The following is a 23097-nucleotide window of genomic DNA, read 5'->3' on the forward strand; positions in this document are numbered from 1 at the left end:
CTGTTTTTCTTCACATCTCATGTCGGGGTTTTTTTGTTTGTTTTTTGTTTGTTTGCTTGTTTCCCCTGACTCTGCTTGTGGGATGTGGAAGTGCCAGGGCCAGGAATCGAACCCACGCCACAGCAGTGACCTGAGCCACTGTAGGGACAAGGCCGGATCCTACAGCGCCAGAAGGGAACTTCTCACCTTTAGTTTTTGCATTTGATCTTTACCCAGGGTCAAAAGCCTGGAGTCCTGGCTTCTCTGTCAGACAGAAATCAGGGCCCCCCCCCACCCCCTGGAAGAGAAGGATCAGTGGCTTCAGTCCAAAAGTTTATTGAGCCTGTGCCCCAGAAGCAACGCTTCCCATGTCCCTTTCCTACCACGGTGGTGGTTCCCTGGTGGTTCTGGCCACGGGCAAGGCCCGAGGACCCCTGGTTTCCTCCCCTATCCCAGTCCAGCTCACTGACTATCCTGAACCCCTCTAATCCCAGAGCCCCCCTCCCCCACCTGCAGCCCGCTCGTCCATCCCTCCCCTCCCCCCATCCCCACCCCCAGCTCCAGCCCACTAGGCCTCAGGTAGACCCTCCTTGGGAGGTGCCTTTTCTGCTGGAGCCTCCTCAGGTGCTGGCCTGCGGGCCACCCCTCCCTGTAGCCATGCTGTTTTCAGCATGTCTTTCAGCCCACCGGGAAAGAGATAGCCCTGGGCCTCTTCCTCCCCATCGATGATTCCTCCGAGCCCCTCCAGGGCCGTCTGCAGGTACCGCAGGCCCAGGAGCACCAGTGTCTGTGGGGGAAAGCCGGGGGCAAGAGGTCAGTAAGGGTCAGCAGTTCCAGGGTCCCCCAGGCTTGGAGGCGGGGACGAGGCCCAGAGGAGACCTCAGATTTTTTGTCGACCCACCTGCAGCAGGAAGGTGACAGCCAGCATGTTGCCCAGCGTGCTCGCCAGCCCCTGCAGGTGCCCCAGCAGCACTTCGTGGCATCCTTGGGCCCAGAGGTTTAGGTTGGGCTGTCGGGGATCAAAGAGGGGGTGGGCGAGGGGGTCTGAGAGCTGGCTTTGCAGGCAAGGTCTGGGTGAGTGGGGATTACAGCAGGAGAAAGGGACCCCATCAATCAGGTATAGGCCTTCCACATTGCTCTGGATCCGGCTGCAAAGGGAGGGGCAGCGGTGTTAGGATGTCTGGAGATGGAGGCCCCGGGGGAAGAGCTGCAGGGTACAGGAGTGGAGAAGGGAAAAACGAGTGAGACAAGTACCGACTGCTTTACTATGTGCCAGGCATGCATAATTCATTTATCTTCACAGCAACCCTGGAAGATGGTACTCTGATCATCTCCAGTCTATGGACGGGGAAATGGGCCCAGAGCAGTCTGGTAACACGCCCCGAGTCACACAGCTAATAAACGGCAGCGCTGTATTCCATTCTTTCCATCACTAGACGCTATTGTCTGGGTGAGATGGGGTTTCAAGGGAGGAGGAGAGGGAGGAGGAGGAAGGAGAAAGGGAGAAGCAAATCACTCACTCAACCACGTCCTGGTCATTGGGATCCAGGTAACGGTTGCTGACCCACTGGATCCCAAACCAATCCTTGTACCCATGGCTCCCGCAGCAGTGGTGTCTCAGCTGCAGCTCATCCAACAGCCGTTTGGCATGACAGCGTCCGGGCACCTCTGTGTCCTTGTAGTGAGCCATGGCAGTCCCCAGGCCCTCTTCCAGGCCGGTGTCCAGAGTCCCAGGTAAAGCCAGGGCTAGCCCCAAGGCGAGGACCAGGAGCCCCCCGCCACCGGCTGTGCCAGCCACCAGCAGTGGGCTCAGGACCCCTCGCCAGGGAGGGTACTGAGCTGCATCCAGACTGGCCCTGCTGGCTCCTGAACCCACCAGTCCTGTGCCCAGAGCCACTGCACTGGCTGCCAGGGCAACCCGGGGCAGGGCAGTGAATGGGCAGGAGGGAGCCAAGAAGGTGCCAAGGTGCCACAGCTGCACCAGGAGGTGGCCGCTACAGAGGACGGTGAGGCCACCGACCAGCGCCAGCAACCAGGAGAGGAGCCAGAGCCCTTGCGCCAGACGGATGCGGGGCTGGAGGGGCAGCACCAGGGGCAGCACCGGCGCCATCTCCCATCTCTGCCCGAGGGAGAGCAGGGCTGTCGGGGACAGAGGTTGGCCGCGGCAGGATGCTGCGTCAGCCCAGCCCGGCTTGAGCTGGGCTAATGCCACCGTGACCCCAATACCTTGGGCATCCTCCCGCCACAGACTTAATAACCCGCCTCCCTGTCCCCTGCCAGTCCCAATTCGGGATGCCTTGGCCTTGCCCCTTCGGAAAAGCCCCGCCCCCGGGCAAAGGGCCTCTTTCGTGACCCCGCCCCTGCCCCCTCGCGGAAGTGGGGAGGGGCAGGTCGGTTCTGCCCTGAGAAGCTAGGGGCTGGGGGCGGAGACCTCCCGGCCCGCGCGCCTTTCCAGGTCCCTAGGGAGTCCAGGGGCCAGGATCCCGGAAGGGCCTGGAGGGCGGAGGCCGGAGGGGGCCAGGGGGTCAGCGGGCTGGCCCCGCCCCCGTAGCGAGCGGCGAGGCCCGGACAGGGAGGGGTTACCAGGCGGCCCGGCCCCCCCCCTGGCCCGGCCCCCCTCCCGCGCTTCCTGGCGGCTCCGCGTCCGGCGCCTGTTTGTGCTGCGGCGCTGGGGCCCGGGACGGCCCCGCCACCCTACCCCCGGGAGCCGAGAGCGGCCCCGGGAGAGTCCGAGGCCCTAGTGGGCCCGGGAGCCTTCGGCCCCCGCCCCACAGCGCCCCCTCCAGGCCCTTTCCCCGCGCCCGACAGCGCCCCCGGGGGGTGGTACGGCTCCCTTGCGCGCGCGCCCCGTGGTGCTTCCCCTTCCCCTCTCCCTGGCCATGGCCCCGGCGGCTTAGACGCCTCCTCCGCCGCCGCCGCTCGGAGCAAGCCGGGGGCCGGATGGACGGGGCCGGGGGGCCCGGTGAGTACGGGGTGGGGTGGGCGGCGTGCCCCTTCCCGGAGCGCCGGCCGGTCGGGCGCTGCCATTGCCCGACGGCTGCCCTGGGCCGTCCCCGCGTGCTCCTCGGGCCCCGGGGCTCCGAGCATCCTCCACTCTTGCTCAGGTCGCTCTCCCTAGTTACTTGGGTCCTCCTACTGTCATTTCGGACTTCCCCGACGTCATCCAACCCCCCCATGTTACTCTGGGCCCCTCGAAGTTGCCCTGCCTCCGTGTTACTCTGGGCCTCTCTGCTTGGTATTTTGGGTCTTTTTACTTCTGACCCCCCGCCCTGATATTCGAGGCCCTTCACTCTGACTCTGCTCTCCACCGATAACCTCTCTTGTCACTCTCAATCCTCTTCCTCCCCCGAATCCTCGGGATGACTGTACTCTCGTGTCCCCCGCTTCTCTCCTGGGGCTCCCTCTAAGTTTCTCTGCCTTCCCTGGAGACCTGAACTTGCTCTGGGCTGGGCCCTGTCGTCCCTCACCAGTACTGCGCCTCCGTCTGGTCTGTGGTTCCCACGTTCCTCGGCAGTACTCCATATTTCCCCCCTGGTACTCCATGGTACTCCCTGTCTTTGCGGAGGCTGGGACGGCAGCAGGAAGGGAGCTCTGCCAGGTTCCTTGCCTGCCCTGCCAGAAGGAGGCCCTTGATCCCTTACCACCCGTCTCCTCCCCTCTGGGAGAGCTTCCAAGGCTGGGGCTGCTGGAAGGGGGCAGTCCTATTGGATAAACGTGAAAGTTGGGGTGGGGGAGAGAGTCCCGCGCTGCCCCTTTCCCCACGTGGTAGGTACATTCTGAGGGCTTCTTGTCCCTTTGCCAGCTGAGGGCCCTGCTCAGGAGGCCTTGCAGTCCCTGAGCCGGCGGCTTCAGGTGCAGGAGAAGGAGATGGAGCTGGTAAAGGCAGCCTTAGCAGAAGCCCTTCGCCTGTTGCGGCTGCAGGTGCCCCCCAGCCCCCTGCAGGACCCTGGCACACCAGGCCCTCCCAGGGACAGGTATGCATGCTGTCACCGCCTCTTCCTCCTCTTTCCTGAGGCCTCTAGGGGCATCAGTTGATGCACTGTCTCCCCAGCAGCCCTGCAACCCCCCCAGGACTGCCACCCACATGCAACCCCTCCTTGGTGAGCCGAGGCACGCAGACCGAGGTGGAGGTGGAGATGGAGCCATCCCCTGGCCCCCCTGGCCTGAGCAACGGGCCTCCAGCCCCTCAGGGGGGCAGTGAAGAGCCTAGTGGGACCCAGTCTGAAGGAGGGGGCAGCAGCAGCAGTGGCACTGGCTCCCCTGGCCCCCCAGGGATCTTCAGGCTGGCGCAGCCCCCACAGCGTACTGACACGTAAGTGTCTTGTGGCAGAGGCTGGGAGGGGGAGTTCCCGTTGTGGCTCATCGGCTTAAGAACCCGATTAGTATCCATGAAGATGCGGGTTCGATCTCTGGCCCCGCTCAGTGGGTTAAGGATCCGGCATTGCCATAGGGTGCGGAGTAGGTCGCAGATGTGCCTCAGATCTGGCGTTGCCGGCAGCTGCAGCTCCGATTAAGCCCCTAGCCTGGGAGCTTCCATGTGCCGCAGGTGTGGCGCTAGAAAAACAGGAAAAAAGAAAAAAAAAAAAAAGGCTGGGAGGGGAAGGAGGGTTGGGGACCACGGTTAGAGGGAATGGCTTTCACCTGCTTACTGTGCTCCTCCCAGGCCACGGAGAAATTCCTCCTCCTCCTCATCCCCTTCAGAGCGGCCTCGACAGAAACTCTCCCGGAAGGCAGCCTCCTCGGCCAACCTGTTACTGCGGTCAGGGAGCACGGAGAGGTGGGCGAGGCTCCCCCCCTCAACCCGCCCCCCCCCCCCAGGCTCAGGCTCTGGACTTTCCACGTCCCTCACCTCACTTCCCTGGGCGGGGTGGGGGCACCTCATTGCCCAACAGGAAGAAAGGAACAGGCACTCCTGGGGCGCCCGCTGTGTACCCGGCACTGTGCTAAACCCTCGACCTCCTCCATCTCATTCAGTCCCCATGACATCCTTGGGGGGTAGGTGGTCTCATGCTGTTCATTGTCCAGGTGAGGAAGCAGGCTCAGAGAGGGTAAGTCATTTGCCTGGGGTCACACAGCTAGAGGCAGGATTCCAGCACAAAGACTCTCCGCATCCAGTTCCCCTGCCCTTTCCACTGCATCACGACATCGCTTCCAAGATTCCAAGAGGGTTTTCCAAAAGCACCCATGATTTTGGCCCCAGACTTTCAGGCCTCTCCTGCCATCCCAGTCTATCAGGCTTTACCTCTATTCTAGAGAGCAAGGGGAAATCCTAGTGGCTGAGCATAGTTGTCTCAGAGTCTGTACAGGCCTCCGGACACCTGAATTATTCGTTCTCATCCTGTCCTGGGCCTCTCCTTTATTCTCTGAAGAGAGATTGTCACCTTATCATCTAATGACTGTCGTCTCTGGAATTCACCTGTCCCTTTCCTTTCCTCTTGAGCGATGATAAAGGCTTTCTTGCGCAAGCTTTCAGAGCCCTCCCTGGACGGGGGATGTACCTTCTGGATACATTTTATGCACGGGGCAGTGAAAAGGTTGAGAGCCAGAGGCCTGGGGGTCTGGGGGAAAGTGTCACCCCACCTTGCCTCTTACGGGCATCCTCGTCCCATTTAGTCTCCGTCTCCTGCCTGAAATGGAGGTAGAAGTCTCCCTCGAAGCCAGAGCTCTGAATGCTCACCATGCACACTTAACGCCTGCAGAAGTGACGGTGGCCTCCCTTCCTGTGTCCCGCCCCTTCCCCATTATGTCTTGGGACCTGACCCCAAGTCCCTGTGCTTTTCTCTCTTCCCAACAGCCGTGGGGGGAAAGACCCCCTCTCTAGCCCTGGGGGCCCCGGGTCTCGGAGGAGCAATTATAATTTAGGTATGTACAGCGGGATCTAGAACACGGACGGGGAATGGGGTGAGGGTTTGGGCTACAGCCCCGGGAACTCACTGGGGATCCCTGTGACAGATGGTGGGTGGGTTCGGCTCTGGCTTTCCTGGAAGGGAAGCCACGGCGTGCTGGTGGACCCCGCCCCCCTTTTCTCCGTAGAAGGCATCTCCGTGAAGATGTTCCTTCGTGGCCGCCCCATCACCATGTACATCCCGTCTGGCATCCGCAGCCTCGAGGAGCTGCCCAGCGGCCCACCCCCGGAGACCCTCAGCCTTGACTGGGTGTATCCTGCCCCCTGCGGTCCCATGGGAACCACCCTGCCCGTCAGGGGACTCCCTCCCCCCCTCCCCCCTCCCCTTCTTTATGGTTTTCTCCTGGGTCTGCAGAGAGGGCCAGCCCTCCGCATCCTCTCTTCCATCCTTTGCCGACAGCGCTGGCAGCCAGAGCCCTGTCCTTCTCCCCCTTTCCTCATCCTGCCCTTGATCCGACCCTTTCCTTGACCGCGCTCCCCACTCCAGCTATGGGTACCGGGGTCGCGACTCCCGCTCTAATCTGTTTGTGCTGCGCTCTGGGGAGGTGGTCTACTTTATTGCCTGTGTGGTGGTGCTGTACCGGCCCGGGGGAGGCCCAGGGGGTCCTGGAGGTGGCGGCCAGAGACATTATCGGGGGCACACGGACTGCGTTCGATGGTGAGGGTCCCGGGGCTTGGGAGCGGGCCGCTCTAGGCGCGGGGACGGTGGGCTTGGCGGGAAGCGGGTCTGGGCGGGTGCGGAGCAGCAGGACAGGAGAGTGGCTTGCTGCTCCGCAAGCACAGAGATGGTGTCCTGGGTGGTCTTGAGAGACCGACCCCCTTCCCTAGAGTGTCTCCTCCCCCACTTAGCCTGGCTGTTCACCCCGATGGTGTGCGGGTAGCCTCAGGACAGACAGCCGGCGTGGATAAGGACGGAAAGGTAAGGTCACAGTCGAACACCCGGCAGACAGGATGAAATTCCAGCTCAGCTCTCCCGCATGCCCCTGACCCCTTCTCCTCCCCCAGCCCCTGCAGCCTGTGGTTCACGTCTGGGACTCAGAGACGCTGCAGAAGTTGCAGGAGATCGGACTGGGGGCCTTTGAGCGGGGTGTGGGGGCCCTGGCCTTTTCGGTTGCGGTGAGCTGCCCCCCAGGCCTCAAGGCCCCCACCTCCCTTGTCCGGGAACCCCCTTCTTGTCCTTCACCCCAGAAGTTCCAGCCTCCCCGAGCTCCCAGGTCGGTTCTCCTGAGACATGTGGCCCCTCCTCCAGCTCTCAGCTGTCCTGGAGCCCCTTGCCTAGTTTAGACCCCTGGACCCCTTGGCTCCCCGGCTTCACTCAGCCCCTGCAATGTGTGGCCCCTCCGTTCTCAGGATCAGGGTGCCTTCCTCTGCGTGGTGGATGATTCCAATGAGCACATGCTGTCTGTGTGGGACTGCAGCCGGGGCACGAAGCTGGCTGAGATCAAGGTGAGGGGTCCAGGTGGCCTGACGGGGCATGGCGTTGGGGCCCCGTGATGGGCGGACTGCAGAGAGCATCAGACTTCCCTGTCCAGGTACCTCCTTTCTGGTGGGTCCCCTGGGGGTGAAGTGGAGAGGCTGGACCTCATGGGGGACAATGAGTTCAGTTTTAGGGTGATTAATCACGAGCGGCTGGGAGTCCTGCTCTTAGGAGACCAGGACCTTGGAGGAAGGAAGGGTTGTCCTGAGGTTTCTGCAAAGAGTCGAGTAGAAGGAAGGTGCGCAGGGCTTGGGGTGGTTGAATCTAGTATCTTCCCTTCAGAGTACAAATGACTCAGTCCTGGCCGTTGGCTTCAGCCCTCGTGACAGCAGCTGCATTGTCACCAGCGGGAAATCCCACGTCCACTTCTGGAACTGGAATGGTGGCGCCGGGGTTCCTGGGAATGGGACCCTCACCAGGAAACAGGGTGTCTTTGGGGTGAGGTGTGGATGGGGGCAGGGCGGTGGGGGAGGGAGGGCAGAGCGGAAGTGGACGTATGGGTCTGAGCACTGTAGCCCCTGGTGCCCTTCAACTCCCAACTGTCTCGTGACCTTTTAGCCTTTGCCCCGCCCTTTGACCTCTGCTCTCTGCTCCCCTCACCCCTAGAAATACAAGAAACCCAAGTTTATCCCCTGCTTTGTGTTCCTCCCGGATGGAGACATTCTCACTGGGGACTCAGAGGGGAACATTCTCACCTGGGGGCGGAGCCTCTCGGATTCCAGGACCCCAGGCAGGGGTGGGGCCAAAGGTAGGTGGTTGGAGGTGGCTTCCGGGAAGGCTAGTTCCTCAGGGGAGTCTGTGGACACTGAGCAGAGGATTTCCCTTCCTTTTATCTTGAGAGGTGATGGCGCTCTATCAGAGAGTGGGACCCTCGGGGTGGGGGTGGGGGGTCCAGTCTGGAAGGGTAGGGGCGGCATGGCAGAGGGAAAGGCCTGGGGCTTTGGAGTCTGCCAGATGCTGGGTTCAAATCCCAGTTTTGCTCCTAGTTGTCTGGCCTTTAGGAAGTTACTTCACTTCTTTGAGCCCTGGGAGAAGGGCTGAGGCTCAGAGACACCATTCAGTAGGCAGCCAACAGCCAGGCGTTCCTACTCGATTGTGACGGCCTGGGCCGCTCCTGTTCCCCACTTCCCTGCACCCCAAAAGCGTGACCCACCCAGGACTTTGCCAACAGAGACCTACGGGATTGTGGCCCAGGCCCACGCTCACGAAGGGTCCATCTTCGCCCTGTGTCTCCGGCGGGACGGGACCGTGCTGAGTGGTGGTGGGCGGGACCGCCGGCTGGTCCAGTGGGGGCCCGGGTTGGTGGCCCTCCAGGAGGCTGAGGTGAGGGCTGGGCCGGGGACAGAGGAAGGAGGGGGAAGAGGAATGGTCAGTGGCGCTCTAACTTTCTGCCACCACCCTGCAGATTCCGGAACACTTTGGGGCCGTGCGGGCCATCGCAGAGGGGCCTGGCTCTGAGCTGCTGGTGGGGACCACGAAGAATGCGTTGCTGAGGGGAGATCTGGCTCAGGGCTTCTCCCCTGTAATCCAGGTTGGCGGGGCGGGGGCAAGGGCTCCAGGAAGCAGGGAGGGGAGAGCTTTTGGGGAGCCGCAGAGGTGACAGCCCATACTCTGCTGCAGGGTCACACGGATGAGCTCTGGGGGCTCTGCACGCATCCCTTCCAGAACCGATTCCTCACCTGTGGCCATGACCGGCAGCTCTGCCTGTGGGATGGGGAGGCCCATGCACTGGCCTGGAGCCTTGACCTCAAGGTAGGCTCTGTGTCCCTGGATCCTCCTTGTCACCCCCACCATGACTCCTGTGGTCACCCCTCCTTCGCCAACATCCCCTTCTCTTCTGCTCCCAGAGGCGGCCAGTTTGTACTGGTGTGGCTGTAGTGGCAGCTAAAATATTCATTCTTCTGTACAGATGCCTCTAGCGGCCCCTCAGCACTGCCCTCCCTCAGTCCCTAGACCTCCCCCTGCCTCCATCCCAGGCCTCCTGTCCCTCTCCTCATTGAGAGGAGGAGGCTTTAGTGTTTTTTCCTTTTTGCCATTTCTAGGGCTGCTCCTGCGGCATATGGAGGTGCCCAGGCTAGGAGTCTGATCGGAGCTGTAGCTGCCAGCCTACGACAGAGCCACAGCAACGCAGGATCCGAGCCGCGTCTGCGATCTACACCGCAGCTCACGGCAACACCAGATCCTTAACCCACAGTGCGAGGTTGGGGATCGAACCCACAACCTCATGGTTCCTAGTCGGATTCGTTAACCACTGCGCCACGACGGGAACACCGAGGAGGCTTTAGTGTTATCAAGATGACAGGGTATCCACCTTGGTTCCCTAGAAAGGCACCTCCCTGAATTCACTTTCTGCCTTCTCCCAGGAAACTGGTCTCTGTGCCGACTTCCACCCCAGTGGTGCAGTTGTGGCTGTGGGACTGAATACGGGGAGGTGAGAGGGAGCCGGGACTCCTGGGAGGGGAAAGCAGGAGGTATGGGAAGGGTTTCTGGTAATGGGGTGTGTGTGTGGGAGTGTGATCAGTGCCTGCTCAGGAGCCCCAACTGCACCTTCCTGCTCCTCAGTGCTTTTCCCTGTAGCCCGGGTCTCCCCTGTGGCAACTGTCACCACATCCTCCCTTCTAAGCCTGCGAGTGGAGGAGGTGGCAGCTCGGAGCAGAGAAGCAGCAGGGATGGAAGGGACCTAGTGAGGACTGACACAGGGAAGTGACATACTTAGAGACGCCACAAAGCCCTTGTAGTTGGGCCCCTGTACCCCCAGCTGCCTTTGATCTGCCCTTAGCCCCCTGCTACTTCCCAGCATAAGAATGCAATGGCAGGAGTTCCCTGGTGGCATAGTAGGTTAAGGATCCAGCTTTGTCACTGCTGTGGTTCAGGCTCCTGCTCTGGCATGGGTTCAATCCCTGGTCCAGGAATTTCTGCATACCTCAGGCACAGCCAAAAAAAAAAAATGCAATGGCAACCTCCCTGTCTGCATCATAGCTTTTCTGTGGGTACCTCTGAGGCCCTCGGACTTGCTCACCACCACCCTGCCCAGGACAGGGATCCTCACACCTGCTTTCTGCCCCCCCCCCGCCCCCACCCCCACTTCCAGGTGGCTGGTTTTGGACACAGAGACTCGAGAGATTGTGTCTGACATCACTGATGGCAATGAGCAGCTCTCAGTGGTCCGGTACAGCCCAGGTGGGAGCCACCCCGACCCCGGACCTAGACGCGCCCCTTGCCCTTCCCCCTCTAAGTGACTGTCTTTGTAGATGGGTTGTACCTGGCCATCGGTTCCCATGACAACATGATCTACATCTATAGCGTTTCCAGTGATGGTGCCAAGTCCAGCCGCTTCGGCCGCTGTGTGGTGAGGAAGCTGGGGTGGAGGGTGGGGCATTGACAGAGCAGGTAAACTAATACACTTCAGGAGGGTTGGGGATGCGAACTGCTGGCCGCATTTTTAGTCTTTTGACCCTTGCTCCCAGGGTCACTCCAGCTTCATCACGCATCTTGACTGGTCCAAGGATGGGAACTTCATCATGTCCAATTCTGGGGACTATGAGATCCTTTACTGTGAGTGACAGTAGGGGAGGGCACGGGGAGAGGGTACTTGGGGTGGGTTTTATTTGTGTGGGGGGCTCCCAGTTGGGAGGGGATGAAGGAGCGATGTGGGGGAGCTCCAAGTGGAGGGGCTGTCAGAGAGGGGGTGGAGATAGGTCTGAAGTGGAGTCAGAATTTTACACATAGGAGAAATTCTGTCATTTGGACCAAAAAAACCCCACACCTACAGTTGTACACTATGTCTTGACCCACAAAGGCCTTGAGGGAGTTGAAAAACGCACTAAGAAAAGATTGTTTTGGAAAAGTTTCTCCAGACAGGTGTGGAGGGATTGACTTATCTAGGGAGAAGGAACTGGGGAGGAACTATTGGGAGAACTTCAGCTGAGAACTCTGGAAGCACACGGGAAGTTCCCCCTGGAACAGTGTGGTAAAGATCCAGCCTTGTCACTCACTGCTGTGGCTCTCTCTGGTTGCTGCTGTGGCAGGGGTCCCATAGATGGCCCAGGAACTTCTGCATGTCACAGGTGCAGCCAAAGAGGAAGCAAGTGGGCTGAGTTTTGCCCTGAACTGAGGGCTACCATGGTGACCAGATCACATGCCAGTGCCTCAAGTATTTCCAACTTGGCCTTCTATGGCATCTTCCAGCTGACGGCAGGGTGAGACCTGATCTGGGTGGGCTCCCTCTCCCCAGGGGACGTGGCTGGAGGCTGTAAGCTGCTGAGGAATCGCTATGACAGCCGAGACCGGGAGTGGGCCACCTACACCTGCGTGCTGGGCTTTCATGTCTATGGTGAGCAGGGAGGCAGGGCCCCAGGGCCGCAGAACTATGCCTCGAGGGTCGGGGGACAAGGTGCAGACTGCCCGGGGCTCGGAATGCTGGGCATGTGTGGAGGGATGGGCAGATCCAGCCCTGGGGGGCCCCTCCAGCAGGCCCTTGGGACCGGGAAAGATTGCCTGGAACGCAGCTGGTGGGTGGCAGGACTGACTGAGCGCCGGAATTGGTGCAGCTCTGGGCTGTGGGTGGTGGTGGGGAGGCAGGGCTAAGGCCGACGGCTGTGCTAGGCGTGTGGCCGGATGGCTCTGATGGAACCGACATCAACTCCCTGTGCCGCTCCCACAATGAGCGCGTGGTGGCTGTGGCCGACGACTTCTGCAAAGTGCACCTCTTCCAGTACCCGTGCGCGCGCGCCAAGGTGAGAGGCCTCCCAGGGCCTCCGGGGACGGCAGGTCAGGGCCCTGGGGCTCCACGGCCGCTGCAGCTCGACCTTCCCTCCTGCCCAGGCGCCGAGCCTCGTGTACGGCGGTCACGGCAGCCACGTGACCAGCGTCCGGTTCACGTACGACGACTCGCACCTCGTCTCGCTGGGCGGCAAGGACGCCAGCATCTTCCAGTGGCGAGTGCTGGGCGCTGGGAGCGCGGGGCAGGCGCCTGCCACGCCCTCTCGAACTCCCTCGCTGTCCCCCGCCTCCTCTCTCGACGTCTGACCGCTGCCCGACGGGACCCACCGGCCCTGCAGCGTGGCCCCACCCCGCCCAAGTCTCCCAGGACCCGGGCCGACCCAGTCCTAGACTTCGAGACATTCCCGAAAGCTCATTTCCCTGCAGGGGGCGAACGGCACCCCTGCACACACTGTAAAGACCCGCTGGCTGAGCCGGGCAGCCCCAGCCTGGGCCCTGACTCCCGCTACCTGCTGAGGGGCAATAAACCAAAAGCAAAGTCGCCTCCCGGTCCTTTTGTCGGGCGCGGCTGGGAGCCTCGGGGCGCTGTGGGGGTGGGGTGAAGGAAAAGGGGAATGCGGAAAGAGTGAGGGAGCGTAGACCTTTCATGCAAATAACAGGCAAAGCCGCCTGCAAATAACCCCGCGGAGTGCGGAGGCGCTACGAGTGCTTCGCGGCCGCGGGACTCGGGCGAGGAGAGAGTTAAGCCCAACTCCTCTCTCGCCCTCGGAGGCGGGGCCGAGCCGCAACGGAAATAACCGAGCGCCGGGACGCGATTGGCCGGAGGGAGCCGAACTTCTTCCGGAAGTAGCCGAGCTTTGAGGTCTCGCTCTCCGACCGGACCCGAGCGCTGGGCCTTGTTCTCCGGATCCGCCGAAGGTGTTCCGGAAGGAGGCGAACCCCGAGGCGGGCAGGGCAAGCCTTCGCGGCGGCCCGCAAAGTCCAACGTCTACTGGGGCTCGGCGAGGGCGGGAGAGCTGGAGCCTGGCCCCGGTCCGGCGGGAGCCGAGCTCGTTCCGGAAGAAGCCGAGCGGACCGGCTACGGCCTCGGCGTCCCGGGCGTGAGGCGATAGAGGCGGTGGCGACAGCGCGGGCCGGGATGAACCGCGACGGCTGAGGCGGCGGAGGTGCCGGCTGCGCGAGCCAGACAGAGACTTCTGCGACGCGCCAGCCCCACGCTCAGGGCTTCGCTTCGAGCCCTGCCCCCGCGAGCCTCCCGGACCCCTTTGTGCGGCCGGAGGCGGCGGCGGGAACGGCCATGGCGGCCAACATGTACCGAGTGGGGGGTAAGTACCGGGCGTAGGGGCTGCGGGGCCCGGGGCGAGAGAGGTCGGGGGCCGGGACCGGAGAGGCTTGGCGCCCGGCGGCACGGGGAGTCGCGTCTGGGGCGGCGTGGTCCGGAGCGCGGACCGGAACCGGAACCGGTCGCACGGGGAGCGAGGGCGCGGGGACTGCGACGCGGCGGGTCACCGAGACTCCCGGAGAGACTTCGGGCGGCCCGACGGCACTCGCAGGGCTGCGCCTGGCGCCGCCGGGGTCGCGGGGTGGGCTTGGGAAAGTGGTTCCGAAGGAGCTGACAGGGCAGGCTAGGGGGCGCGAAGGGTCGGGGCGACCGCTTTGCCATCTGCGGGGGAGCAGCCGGGAGGCTTCCTCTCCCCAGGCGTTATTGTGCGCCTCGGTTCGCAAAGGTGGGGGCCCTGCGCTGGAGTGAACAATTGTTCGCTTGGCCGACACCGGGTGCAACTCCATCGCTGAGTTGCGGCGCCTGCTGGGGAACCCCCTGCTTCTGGTCTCCTCCTTAAGGCTCACTTTTGGGTGGTTAGGGGTGGCGGGTGGGGCACCCCTCCCTTACGTTCTGTTAGTCTCTCCACTTCCACATTTCAGCGACTTCTCTGCCTAGACCCTTTTCTCCTTTTGGTCCACTCAGGCCTCCTTTTCGTTCCTCCTACTCTCGTGCTCGGCTCTCCCATCCGCTCCTCTGATCTTCCCGGTTCTTCCCCACCCCCTCCTACAGATTACGTCTATTTTGAGAACTCCTCCAGCAATCCTTACCTGGTGAGAAGGATTGAAGAGCTCAACAAGGTGAGTGGAGCAGAGTCTTCTGCCCCCCACCCCCTCCAATCCCTCCCCTGGTCTCTTTCTTCTGAGGTCTCTAACTTCAGGTGAATGAGAGAGGGAGGGAAAGAGGAAGAGAGCAGGAGAACATGAAGCCTGTTCTAAGTATTCATTCATATTCATTCATTCATTTGTTCATCCCATGCATTCAGGAAAGGCTCTTGACACCTTAGAGGGATCTTGACTGTTCTATAAAGGGATTTGGAAGTCTGTCCTTAAATGCAAACGTCTTGATTCATAATTTCTTGGGTTTTTCTTATATCCTTCAGAAACCTGTTTGATGTTGTTAGTCTTGTCTTTCTGCAGTTCTACTTTCAAATGACTAGTTTTCACAGTGGTTTTTTTTTTGTTTTGTTTTCTTTTCTCTCTCTCCTTAGACGGCAAATGGAAATGTGGAGGCAAAGGTTGTGTGCCTTTTCCGGCGAAGGGACATTTCTGGTAGCCTCAACAGCCTGGCTGATAGTAATGCCAGTGAGTGTCTTTGTACCCCCGTCTCCCCCTGCCCATGATCTGAAACCTGGGCATGTCCGTGCAGGTGTTTCTCTTGGTATCATGCTCAAGGCAGGGGTGTGAGTTTGGGGGTGGGAAATGCCTGGTCTGCAGAGGGAGGCCTGTTTTTACACGTTGGGTTGGAAGCAGTGTGGAGAAACCATGACATGAAAAGCGAGAATTTGGCTGGTGTGTATTTGTGTGTGTGTTTGTGTGAGTGGGGTATGTAAAAGAGATGGTGATGTTTAAAAGGGGGATGGAGAAGAGCTCTAATTTGGAGAAGCAAGACTCTCGGGGACAGTTTTGGTTGTGTTGGGACAATGGGTGGTGACTGCGAAGGTCAAGGTGAACAGGAAGAGATTGTACTTAAAAGCTTGCATAACAGGGAAGTGGAGGGTTTTGTGATCAAGGGGGTAAGGCTATATTGATGGGAGAGAATAGGAAGCCCAGAAGGTTTTTTTTTAAGAACTTTTTCTCACCCATCCTGGCCTCTCTTCTCCATTTTACATCTTTCCTTTTTTTTTTTTGGCCCTATCCGCTTTCTCTTTACGCTTTTGTTTTTTCTGGTTAAATTCATGTCTTTCAGTTCCCCTTAGTTTTTTTTTTTTCCTTTCCTGTTTTGGCTTTCTTTCCCCTTTCTCTTATTCTTCCTTTCTAAATCGTTTTGCTCACTTTTGGCGGCTTTGGGTATTGGGCATGAAAGGGTTAATGAGCTGAGCCTACCAAGTTCTCCAGCCCTCTGGGGTTTCCAGTCCCATCTGGCAGGGGCTGACCTTGGCCTTGTCCAATCAGAAAGGGTGTGGGGGGTGTGGTCCCCCTTGCCTTCTCACAGGGTTTCCGGAGTGCTCAGAAGAGGGGTGGAGCCTACTGCTGCACACCCCTGCCCCCCCTTTCTCCCTGAGGTTGGGAACAATGCACCAATGAGCCTGGGCCTGTGGCTCTTCTGCTCCCTCCCTGTTTGGTTGGCACCCAGCCAACTTAACCCTTTCCACCAAGGTTTCAGAGCAAGTTACAGCTCCTTGGGGAGGAAGGTGTTGGCACTGGCTTGAGAGGTACTGTCCTTGAAAGCCCCACAAATTATTATTAGCCAGGTTGAAAACAAGGGATAGTTAGGGTTGCATGTGACCTTTAAGAGCAAAGTCTCCTGAAATTTGCAAAGAACTGGTAAACACACCTTGTGTGGTGTATTTATTTATTTCTGTGTTTATTTTTAATTGGATTTCTGGAGCCTAGGCTAGTTTAGCATGAAAGAGACAAGTGTGATATTCTTGCTGGGCCTGGTGTGGTCAGATTTAGGCTGTATGAGTGGTGTCTGGGCATTGGCACCTGGGCTTGGGATGTATTCCTCTGGCATCCTTGTACCCTCTGTAGCTCTTTCCTAAGAGCATTCATTAATGATGGAGACTTGGGAGCATCAGTAACTGGGAGAAGGCTGGGAGGGAAAGCTCGTGTGGTAAGGTCGTGGAAGGCAGGTGCCTAGGGAATGTGGGAAAAGCAAGTAAGATAGGAAATATTTTCCTTGGGTTAGGGTTTCTAAGGTGGCTTCTTTACGAATTAGTTTCTGACTTGGTCTCTTCCTCCTTCATGTCCCAGGGGAGTTTGAGGAGGAATCAAAGCAGCCAGGGGTGTCGGAACAGCAGCGACATCAACTGAAGCACCGGGAGCTTTTTCTTTCTCGGCAGTTTGAATCGCTACCAGCCACCCACATAAGGTATAGGACAGTCAGGGCCACTTATTTAGGAGTTGGAGAGGAGGGGCTAGCGTGTTGGAGATGCCACGCAGAGGAAATGAGCTCACCAAGGGTTTTCTGACTTCTCTCCTGAAGGGGGAAATGCAGTGTGACCCTCTTGAATGAGACAGATATCTTGAGCCAGTACCTGGAAAAGGAGGTGAGAAAGAGGTGGGAGAAGAGGGAGGGGGGTGGGTATTGCCCCAGAAGGCAAGAGGAGAAGTCAGACTGTGGTGAGGTCCAGGTTGACAGGCTGCCTGTCCTAGGGACTCTGGATATAGCCCGCTGCCCCCACCTGTGAGGACCGCTGCCCTGCTTACCTTCTGTCTTCCCTTCTCCAGGACTGCTTTTTTTACTCACTGGTGTTTGACCCTGTGCAGAAGACACTTCTAGCTGATCAGGGAGAGATCCGAGTTGGTTGCAAATACCAAGCTGAGATCCCAGATCGCCTGGCAGAGGGTATGCCCCAGAACGGAGTTGTCTACCATCATAGTTCCTGAATGGTGTGCCCTGGCGCTGTGTGGTGCACTTTGCAGAGCTCTGTGCTGTGTCCCTGACAGAATGGGACCTTAGGAACCTGAAAGGGGCAAACGGGCAAGTCTGAGAGTTGAGGTGGCTGATGGGATCCAAGGAGGAAACAGGTGTCATTGTGAGTGTCAAGACACCTCTTATTCTCCCCGGTGATGCCATTTCCTCACTCCCCAGGAGAATCTGATAATCGGAACCAGCAGAAGATGGAGATGAAAGTCTGGGATCCAGACAACCCTCTCACAGACCGGCAGATTGATCAGTTTCTCGTGGTGGCCCGGTGAGGGGTGGGTGGATGGGGAAGATGGGCTGGGAAGGGGGTTGTAGACATGGTTCCGAGTCACTTTCTTAGAGACGGACTAGATTTGTTTGGGGCCCAGGTGGTGCCCTTGTTTTGCTCATCTGGCCTAGTTCCTCAGCCCACTCTCGCGATCGTCTTTCCCTCTTGACTCCTCGCTCTCTCCCTTAGGGCTGTGGGGACCTTTGCGAGAGCCCTAGATTGCAGCAGCTCCATTCGGCAGCCAAGCCTGCACATGAGTGCAGCTGCTGCCTCCCGAGATATCACCCTGGTGAGCAGCAGCTGGCGGGTAGCTGGGTGGGCCGAGCTTTGTGGGGACCTGCGGAGGGGAGGGTGTCTCTGAGGGAGCAGCAGGGGGTGGGGGGCCAAGGCTTTCGGGGCGTCGTCGTCATTGTTTCCCACCTTTCTGTAGTTTCACGCAATGGATACACTGCAAAGGAACGGCTATGACCTGGCTAAGGCCATGTCGACCCTGGTGCCCCAGGGGGGCCCTGTGCTGTGTCGGGACGAGATGGAAGAATGGTCAGCTTCAGAGGCCATGCTGTTTGAGGAGGCCCTGGAGAAGTACGGGAAGGATTTCAATGACATTCGCCAGGACTTTGTAAGCGGAGGAGACGAGGAGAGATGGAAGAGGTGAGGGAACCAGGCGCTGGGGCCAGATACCAGCTCACCCTTCTTCCCTCTGCCTCCTCAGCTCCCCTGGAAGTCACTGGCCAGCATAGTCCAGTTTTATTACATGTGGAAAACCACAGACCGCTACATTCAGCAGGTAACGTTGGGGTGGGGGGGGCTGGACCAGAGGCCTCCTGCTCGCCTCTGCCTCTGGAGTTGATGACATCTTCTCTGCTGAGATGCTCTTATTCTTTTGTTCTTTTTCTTTTTCCTGCAGAAAAGATTGAAAGCTGCTGAAGCAGATAGCAAACTAAAACAAGTCTATATCCCCACCTAGTAAGTGTGATGGGTAAGAGGGGCTGGCATGTTTCCCTTCTCTTCCCCTGACCTGCGCCTGAGTGATTAGGGGTGGGCAGGAGACGGGGTCAAATTACTATAGAGACAAAGTGGAAATGGAATCTTTGCCTTGACCAGTTTCTGGTTTCTCTCTCCTTGTTGCCCCCATTAGCACCAAACCAAATCCTAACCAGATCATCTCTGTGGGCTCAAAACCTGGCATGAATGGGGCTGGATTCCAGAAGGGCCTGACTTGTGAGAGTTGCCACAGTGAGTTCTAGGCAGGAATAGGGATGCTGGGGTGAGTGGGCCATTTGCTCTGACCTGGGAACCTGAGTGGCTCAAGTGGCACTTACCCCTGGCCATTCCCTCCTCTCCATGCTCCTGCAGCCACACAGTCTGCCCAGTGGTATGCCTGGGGCCCACCCAACATGCAGTGCCGCCTCTGTGCTTCCTGTTGGATCTACTGGAAGAAATACGGAGGACTGAAGACCCCAACCCAGCTTGAGGGGGCTGCTCGGGGCACCACAGTAAGGACGGATGGGGGACAGGTGGGAGAAAACCATAAGCTTATTGATGTGAGCTTTGGGCAAAGGCCAGAACGCCCAGCTCCAGTAAGGTGATGCTTTGATTGGGGTGGGGGTGGATGGTACTTGATAATGGTTGGGGAGCCAGGTAGGTTGGCACAACCACAAAGTGATCGGGCAGGAATAAAAGGCCCTCTGCAGAGAATAGAAGGGAGCCTGGGTGTCAGTCTGTGTTTTCTCCTTTTTCTATGTCCTTCTTCCAGGAGCCACACTCGAGAGGTCATTTGTCCAGACCTGAAGCCCAAAGTCTCTCCCCCTATACGACTAGCGCCAACCGGGCCAAGCTGCTGGCCAAGAACAGGCAAACATTCCTGCTCCAGACCACGAAGCTGACCCGTCTTGCCAGACGCATGTGCAGGGACCTGTTACAGCCGAGGAGGGCTGCCCGACGACCCTATGCCCCTATCAATGCCAATGCCATCAAGGCAGAGTGTAAGGGAAGCTTCAGGGGTTGTTCTGGCTGGAGGGCGTTCCTCTGGATATTTACTGACAGTAGGAATAGTGGCCCATAAGGATTTGTTGGGAACTTGGACACAGTTCCTGACCCCAGAAGAGGCCTGAATAGTGAAGTCCCTTCAAAAGCTTTTGTCTTTGTTCTCCAGGCTCCATTCGACTTCCTAAGGCCGCCAAGACTCCACTGAAGATTCACCCTCTGGTGCGACTTCCCCTGGCAACTATTGTGAAAGATTTGGGTAAGGGATGGGGAACTGGACTGCCGGTACAGGGGGTATAGGATGAGGAGGCTCTTAGGGTGGTGGCTGCCTTTCAATCCTTTTATTATCAAGACCTATCTCTTCCCCTACGGCACATGAAGGTTCCCAGACTAGGGGTCTAATCAGAGCTATGGCTGCCGGCCGATGCCGCAGCCACAGCAACGCGGGATCCGAGCTGCGTCTGCGACCCACACCACAGCTCACGGCAACGTCGGATCCTTAACCTACTGAGCGAGGCCAGGGATCGAACCTGTGTCCTCATGGATGTTAGTCGGGCTCCTTACTGCTGAGCCACAACGAGAACTCCTGAAATGTTTTTTTTTTTTTTTCATGGAGTTTCCTGGCGGGTCACTGGCATTGTCACTGCTGTGGCTCTGGTCACTGCTTTGGCTTGGGTTTGATACCTGTATTGAGAATTTCTAAATGCCATGGGTGCATCCAAAAAAAAAAGTTTTTATCATAAGCTATTCAGTAAACTGTGCACTGATTGATAAGATCACACTCATGTTTGACTTTTGAAATGCTGGTAATTGCTTGCCAGCCCCCTCCCCCATCACTCCTTTTAGGAATGCCCAGGGAAGATGCATAGAAAAGAGGGAGTGTGAAAGTTCTCTCAGGTTTCCTTTATTTATCTGTTTATTTTCCCCTGACAGTGGCCCAGGCACCTCTGAAACCAAAAACACCTCGGGGTACCAAGACACCAATCAATAGGAACCAGCTGACCCAGAATCGGGGGCTGGGGAGCATTATGGTGAAACGGGCCTATGAGACTGTGAGTTGACAGACTGGAGTGGGTCACGTTGAGTTAGATGGGTGTTTATTTCTGATGGGCGTCTGAGAGTCCCCCTTCTCATTACGCTGCCCTACCCTTTTCCAGATGGCAGGAGTCCCCTTCTCTGCCAATGGAAGGCCTCTGGCTTCAGGGATTCGCTCAAGCTCACAGCCAGCAACCAAGCGTCAGAAACTAAACCCAGCTGACGCCCCCAATCCTGTGGTGTTTGTGGCCACAAAAGACACCAGGTAGGGAGCCCAGCATGGGAGGGGCTGAGACTGGTGGGTGTGGGAAATAGGAGTATCTGAGCGAGACCAACTCCAGGGAGACTCTGGCTGCAGGGTGGCCGTGCTAGGAAAGAAGGGGCTGGAGATGGGGGATTGCAGTGTGGAATGTGGGGTTTCAGCCTGAAGGTCTTTGCCTTCTCCCTTGTCCCCCTTTCCTTCCTGACCAGAGCCCTGCGGAAGGCTCTGACCCACCTGGAGATGCGGCGAGCTGCCCGCCGGCCCAACTTGCCTCTGAAGGTGAAGCCACCTCTGATTACAGTGCGGGCTCCAGTCTCTCTTCCTCCATCCGCACATCCTGCCAGCACCAATGAGCCCATTGTCCTGGAAGACTGAGCATCTGTGGGGCAGGGAGGAGGGCTGAAAGCTAGAGGGTGGGTGCACCGGGCACCTAGCCTCCCTTCCCTCTAGTGTCAAAGGGAATGAGGAGTGCGGGAGGGAGGGAGCAAGTGAGTGTGTCCTTGGAGGGGATGGGCGCCCTCTGGTGTTACTACTTGGAGGCTTGTCCCCTTCCGGTGCTTCTCCATGCCTGGTGATGGAGGGCAAACTGCAGGAACTTGGCCCATTGTGGGAACCTAGCCTGTTTTGGGGGTAGGGCCCACAGTTGTCTTGGATAGTTTTTGGGGGGAGGGTTTTTTAATTTTTTAAAAATTTTGCCTCCCTTTGTGAAAGGGGATGGGAGAGGGGAAGAGTAAGCAGATATCAGGTGGTGGTATCTGGTTGGGGGAGGGGGGCGTGCACTGCCATTACTGCCATGTCTATCTTTTTTTTCTCCTTTTTTCTAATTGGGGGTTCCTCTTCCTGTCCGGTGTCCGGACTTTCCCAATCGGAGTTTGAGGCCCCTAAGCTGGTATCAACCCCAGCCTATGCTCGCTCTTTCCTTCCCTCTCCTTGCCCCCTCTGCCTTTTGTACGCCAATTCTCAGAAATAAAGATCTTTTGTCCGTTTTTTTAACCTCGGATTCTGTAATTGGTTCTTATAGTAACAAATAAAAAGCTGTTTTCTTCAGCTCCTCCTGGCTCAGCTATTCTCTGCTCTGTGTGTGTGTGTGGTATCTTTGGGAAAATAAAGGACAAAGCACAATAGAGGAGGTACAGATGGGAGCTTGCCTGGGATAGAGCTTTATGAGATACACAGCCTGGGACAGGTGGCCTGTTCCATCTTGCTTTCCTGTGGGACCCACACTGCTCCCCAGCTCTCTGTGGTACTGGAGCCAGAGTATCATCTTGGCCCAGATTCACTCAAACCCGTTGAGATGAGCTGGTTATCAGAATGACTGGTGGCTTCCATAGGAGTGTGTGTGAAGGTGCTTCTTTATTTCCCAACTTTTAAACTCCTCTCTCCCTTTTACTTGGGGAATTCTGGGAGTTGTGAGGTTGGAGCAAGATGTAGTCCACTTCGGGGGGTGATGTAGGGTCATACCACCTAGTGCTGGTGTATTCGCACAGACTGCTGTTGCAAGATCTCCAAGGCCAGCAACTGCTTTGATATCGGGGTCCACTCTAGTGCCATTTCCTCCCTTTTTAGGTTTGGGAGACAGATGAGACGCCTGAGCTGGTCCCAACAGGAGGAGCACCTCAGGAGAGAGAACAAGAAATTAAATCTATTGTGTGCTCCTTGAGCACTTTCTTTAGAGATGAGGAACAACCTCAGCATTTGTGACTTGTTCAAGGCTAAAGACCTGGAGATGTTTACCTTAGGTCCTCTTTACACAGTCCAAAGTTGTGGGTTGGTCAACAACAGCAAGAGTTGCCTAGCCCAGCTGAGAGGCCCCTCCATCTCGTCCCTGTCCCAAGGGTCTCCCCAGCTCCCTTACTCGCCCTGGCCTGAGCAGCACCTCCGGAGTTTGGGAGGAATTGACCACTGTAACAGTCTGGGGGAGGCCAGCACCCTCCAATGTCTTTACTCAGTTGCCACCGTAGTAGTTTCTGCCGCATGCCTTGAAGTGGGCCGGTGGCTCTGGCGCCTGATGAATACACTCCATGCAGCCCGCTGTCGCGGAATAAAGGCCATCTGGCTGTGGACCCCCTGAAGTCCAGAAGGTGTCCGGTGTGGTTAGGGCTCCCGGCCAGGGCTGGGAAGCCGTCGCAGAACACCCTTTCTGGGAGAAGACCGACAGCAGAGGAAAAGAGTAAGAGCCCGAGGAGGTTGAGAGCCTAGGGACAGCCACGGTATCCTGGAGATGAAGGATCCGCCTTTATTCACCAGGTAAATAGGGGGTTGCGGATACAGCCTCGTGGGTCTCTACTGCCTCTCGAAGGAGGGTACAGCCTGCCCACCACCACACAGCAAGGAAACTGCTGGCTGTCAAGGATCGGGCCCCGCAAGAAACTGCGCCAACCTTTGCGGCTGCTTTCTGAGTATGCATGATCTTTGGGCCAATCAACGCCTGATCAGCTCAGAGCACACCAATTGGCTTACCGCGTGCAGTTACGCGTCGTAGACGATTTCCCTAAAGCGGGCCGAAACTTAACTCAGGCTGGAAACGGAACCTGAGTGGAAAGCGCTCGGG

General features: G+C 58.2%; 3 protein-coding genes and 1 long non-coding RNA gene across 7 annotated transcripts; 2 read left to right on the plus strand and 2 right to left on the minus strand.

Moving 5' to 3' along the window:
• Nucleotides 1-299: 299 nt before the first annotated feature.
• Nucleotides 300-2631, minus strand: ROM1 (retinal outer segment membrane protein 1). The gene is made up of 3 exons (XM_047775516.1): nt 1500-2631; nt 881-1127; nt 300-766 (listed from the first exon to the last, which is right to left on the minus strand). Exons 1-3 carry the CDS (start codon nt 2087-2089, stop codon nt 548-550), a joined length of 1056 nt encoding a protein of 351 aa, XP_047631472.1. The 5' UTR covers nt 2090-2631; the 3' UTR covers nt 300-547.
• A 152-nt stretch (nt 2632-2783) lies between these two features.
• On the plus strand, nt 2784-12700 carry EML3 (EMAP like 3). Of its 3 annotated transcripts, none has more exons than XM_047775509.1 (22): nt 2784-2941; nt 3782-3953; nt 4031-4291; nt 4643-4756; nt 5774-5841; nt 6013-6136; nt 6372-6542; nt 6734-6803; nt 6890-7000; nt 7235-7330; nt 7644-7799; nt 7968-8109; nt 8533-8684; nt 8767-8892; nt 8982-9113; nt 9725-9792; nt 10453-10541; nt 10613-10710; nt 10829-10916; nt 11596-11694; nt 11967-12097; nt 12186-12624. In XM_047775509.1, the coding sequence occupies exons 1-22, from the start codon at nt 2920-2922 to the stop codon at nt 12387-12389; spliced, it is 2694 nt and encodes an 897-aa protein (XP_047631465.1). In that variant the 5' UTR covers nt 2784-2919; the 3' UTR covers nt 12390-12624. The 3 variants fall into 3 exon arrangements, with proteins under 3 accessions (XP_047631465.1, XP_047631466.1, XP_047631464.1); XM_047775510.1 differs by having other exon boundaries at nt 4034-4291; XM_047775508.1 differs by lacking the exon at nt 11967-12097 and having other exon boundaries at nt 4034-4291; nt 12186-12700.
• Nucleotides 12701-12933: 233 nt separating this feature from the next.
• On the plus strand, nt 12934-21593 carry MTA2 (metastasis associated 1 family member 2). Of its 2 annotated transcripts, none has more exons than XM_047775513.1 (18): nt 12934-13408; nt 14137-14204; nt 14615-14708; nt 16320-16437; nt 16552-16615; nt 16797-16914; nt 17161-17263; nt 17453-17552; nt 17694-17882; nt 17976-18050; nt 18171-18229; nt 18402-18499; nt 18620-18759; nt 19020-19248; nt 19419-19508; nt 20183-20301; nt 20407-20549; nt 20756-21593. In XM_047775513.1, exons 1-18 carry the CDS (start codon nt 13381-13383, stop codon nt 20919-20921), a joined length of 2001 nt encoding a protein of 666 aa, XP_047631469.1. In that variant the 5' UTR covers nt 12934-13380; the 3' UTR covers nt 20922-21593. The 2 variants fall into 2 exon arrangements, with proteins under 2 accessions (XP_047631469.1, XP_047631470.1); XM_047775514.1 differs by lacking the exon at nt 12934-13408 and adding an exon at nt 13566-13810.
• Nucleotides 21594-21880: 287 nt separating this feature from the next.
• LOC125125070 (uncharacterized) lies at nt 21881-23095 on the minus strand. The gene is made up of 3 exons (XR_007134362.1): nt 23007-23095; nt 22281-22686; nt 21881-22161 (listed from the first exon to the last, which is right to left on the minus strand). It is a non-coding gene; the product is annotated as an uncharacterized LOC125125070 (long non-coding RNA).
• Nucleotides 23096-23097: the final 2 nt, after the last annotated feature.

This window comes from Phacochoerus africanus, chromosome 4 (genome assembly GCF_016906955.1).
Source record: "Phacochoerus africanus isolate WHEZ1 chromosome 4, ROS_Pafr_v1, whole genome shotgun sequence".
Lineage (NCBI taxonomy): Eukaryota > Metazoa > Chordata > Mammalia > Artiodactyla > Suidae > Phacochoerus > Phacochoerus africanus.

What these genes read in the sequence shown, in the direction of transcription:
- ROM1 (XM_047775516.1), bottom strand. Translation starts at nt 2,089, where the DNA reads ATGGCGCCGGTGCTGCCCCTGGTGCTGCCCCTCCAGCCCCGCATCCGT. An exon ending in AATGACCAGGACGTGGTTGA is followed by an intron (nt 1,128 to 1,499) that starts GTGAGTGATTTG and finishes CTCCCTTTGCAG; the next exon opens with CCGGATCCAGAGCAATGTGG. An exon ending in CTGTCACCTTCCTGCTGCAG is followed by an intron (nt 767 to 880) that starts GTGGGTCGACAA and finishes TTTCCCCCACAG; the next exon opens with ACACTGGTGCTCCTGGGCCT.
- MTA2 (XM_047775513.1), top strand. Translation starts at nt 13,381, where the DNA reads ATGGCGGCCAACATGTACCGAGTGGGGG. An exon ending in CCTGGCTGATAGTAATGCCA is followed by an intron (nt 14,709 to 16,319) that starts GTGAGTGTCTTT and finishes TTCATGTCCCAG; the next exon opens with GGGAGTTTGAGGAGGAATCA. An exon ending in ATGACATTCGCCAGGACTTT is followed by an intron (nt 17,883 to 17,975) that starts GTAAGCGGAGGA and finishes CTGCCTCCTCAG; the next exon opens with CTCCCCTGGAAGTCACTGGC.
- EML3 (XM_047775508.1), top strand. Translation starts at nt 2,920, where the DNA reads ATGGACGGGGCCGGGGGGCCCG. An exon ending in CCAGGCCCTCCCAGGGACAG is followed by an intron (nt 3,954 to 4,033) that starts GTATGCATGCTG and finishes TCTCCCCAGCAG; the next exon opens with CCCTGCAACCCCCCCAGGAC. An exon ending in GCTTCTCCCCTGTAATCCAG is followed by an intron (nt 8,893 to 8,981) that starts GTTGGCGGGGCG and finishes ACTCTGCTGCAG; the next exon opens with GGTCACACGGATGAGCTCTG.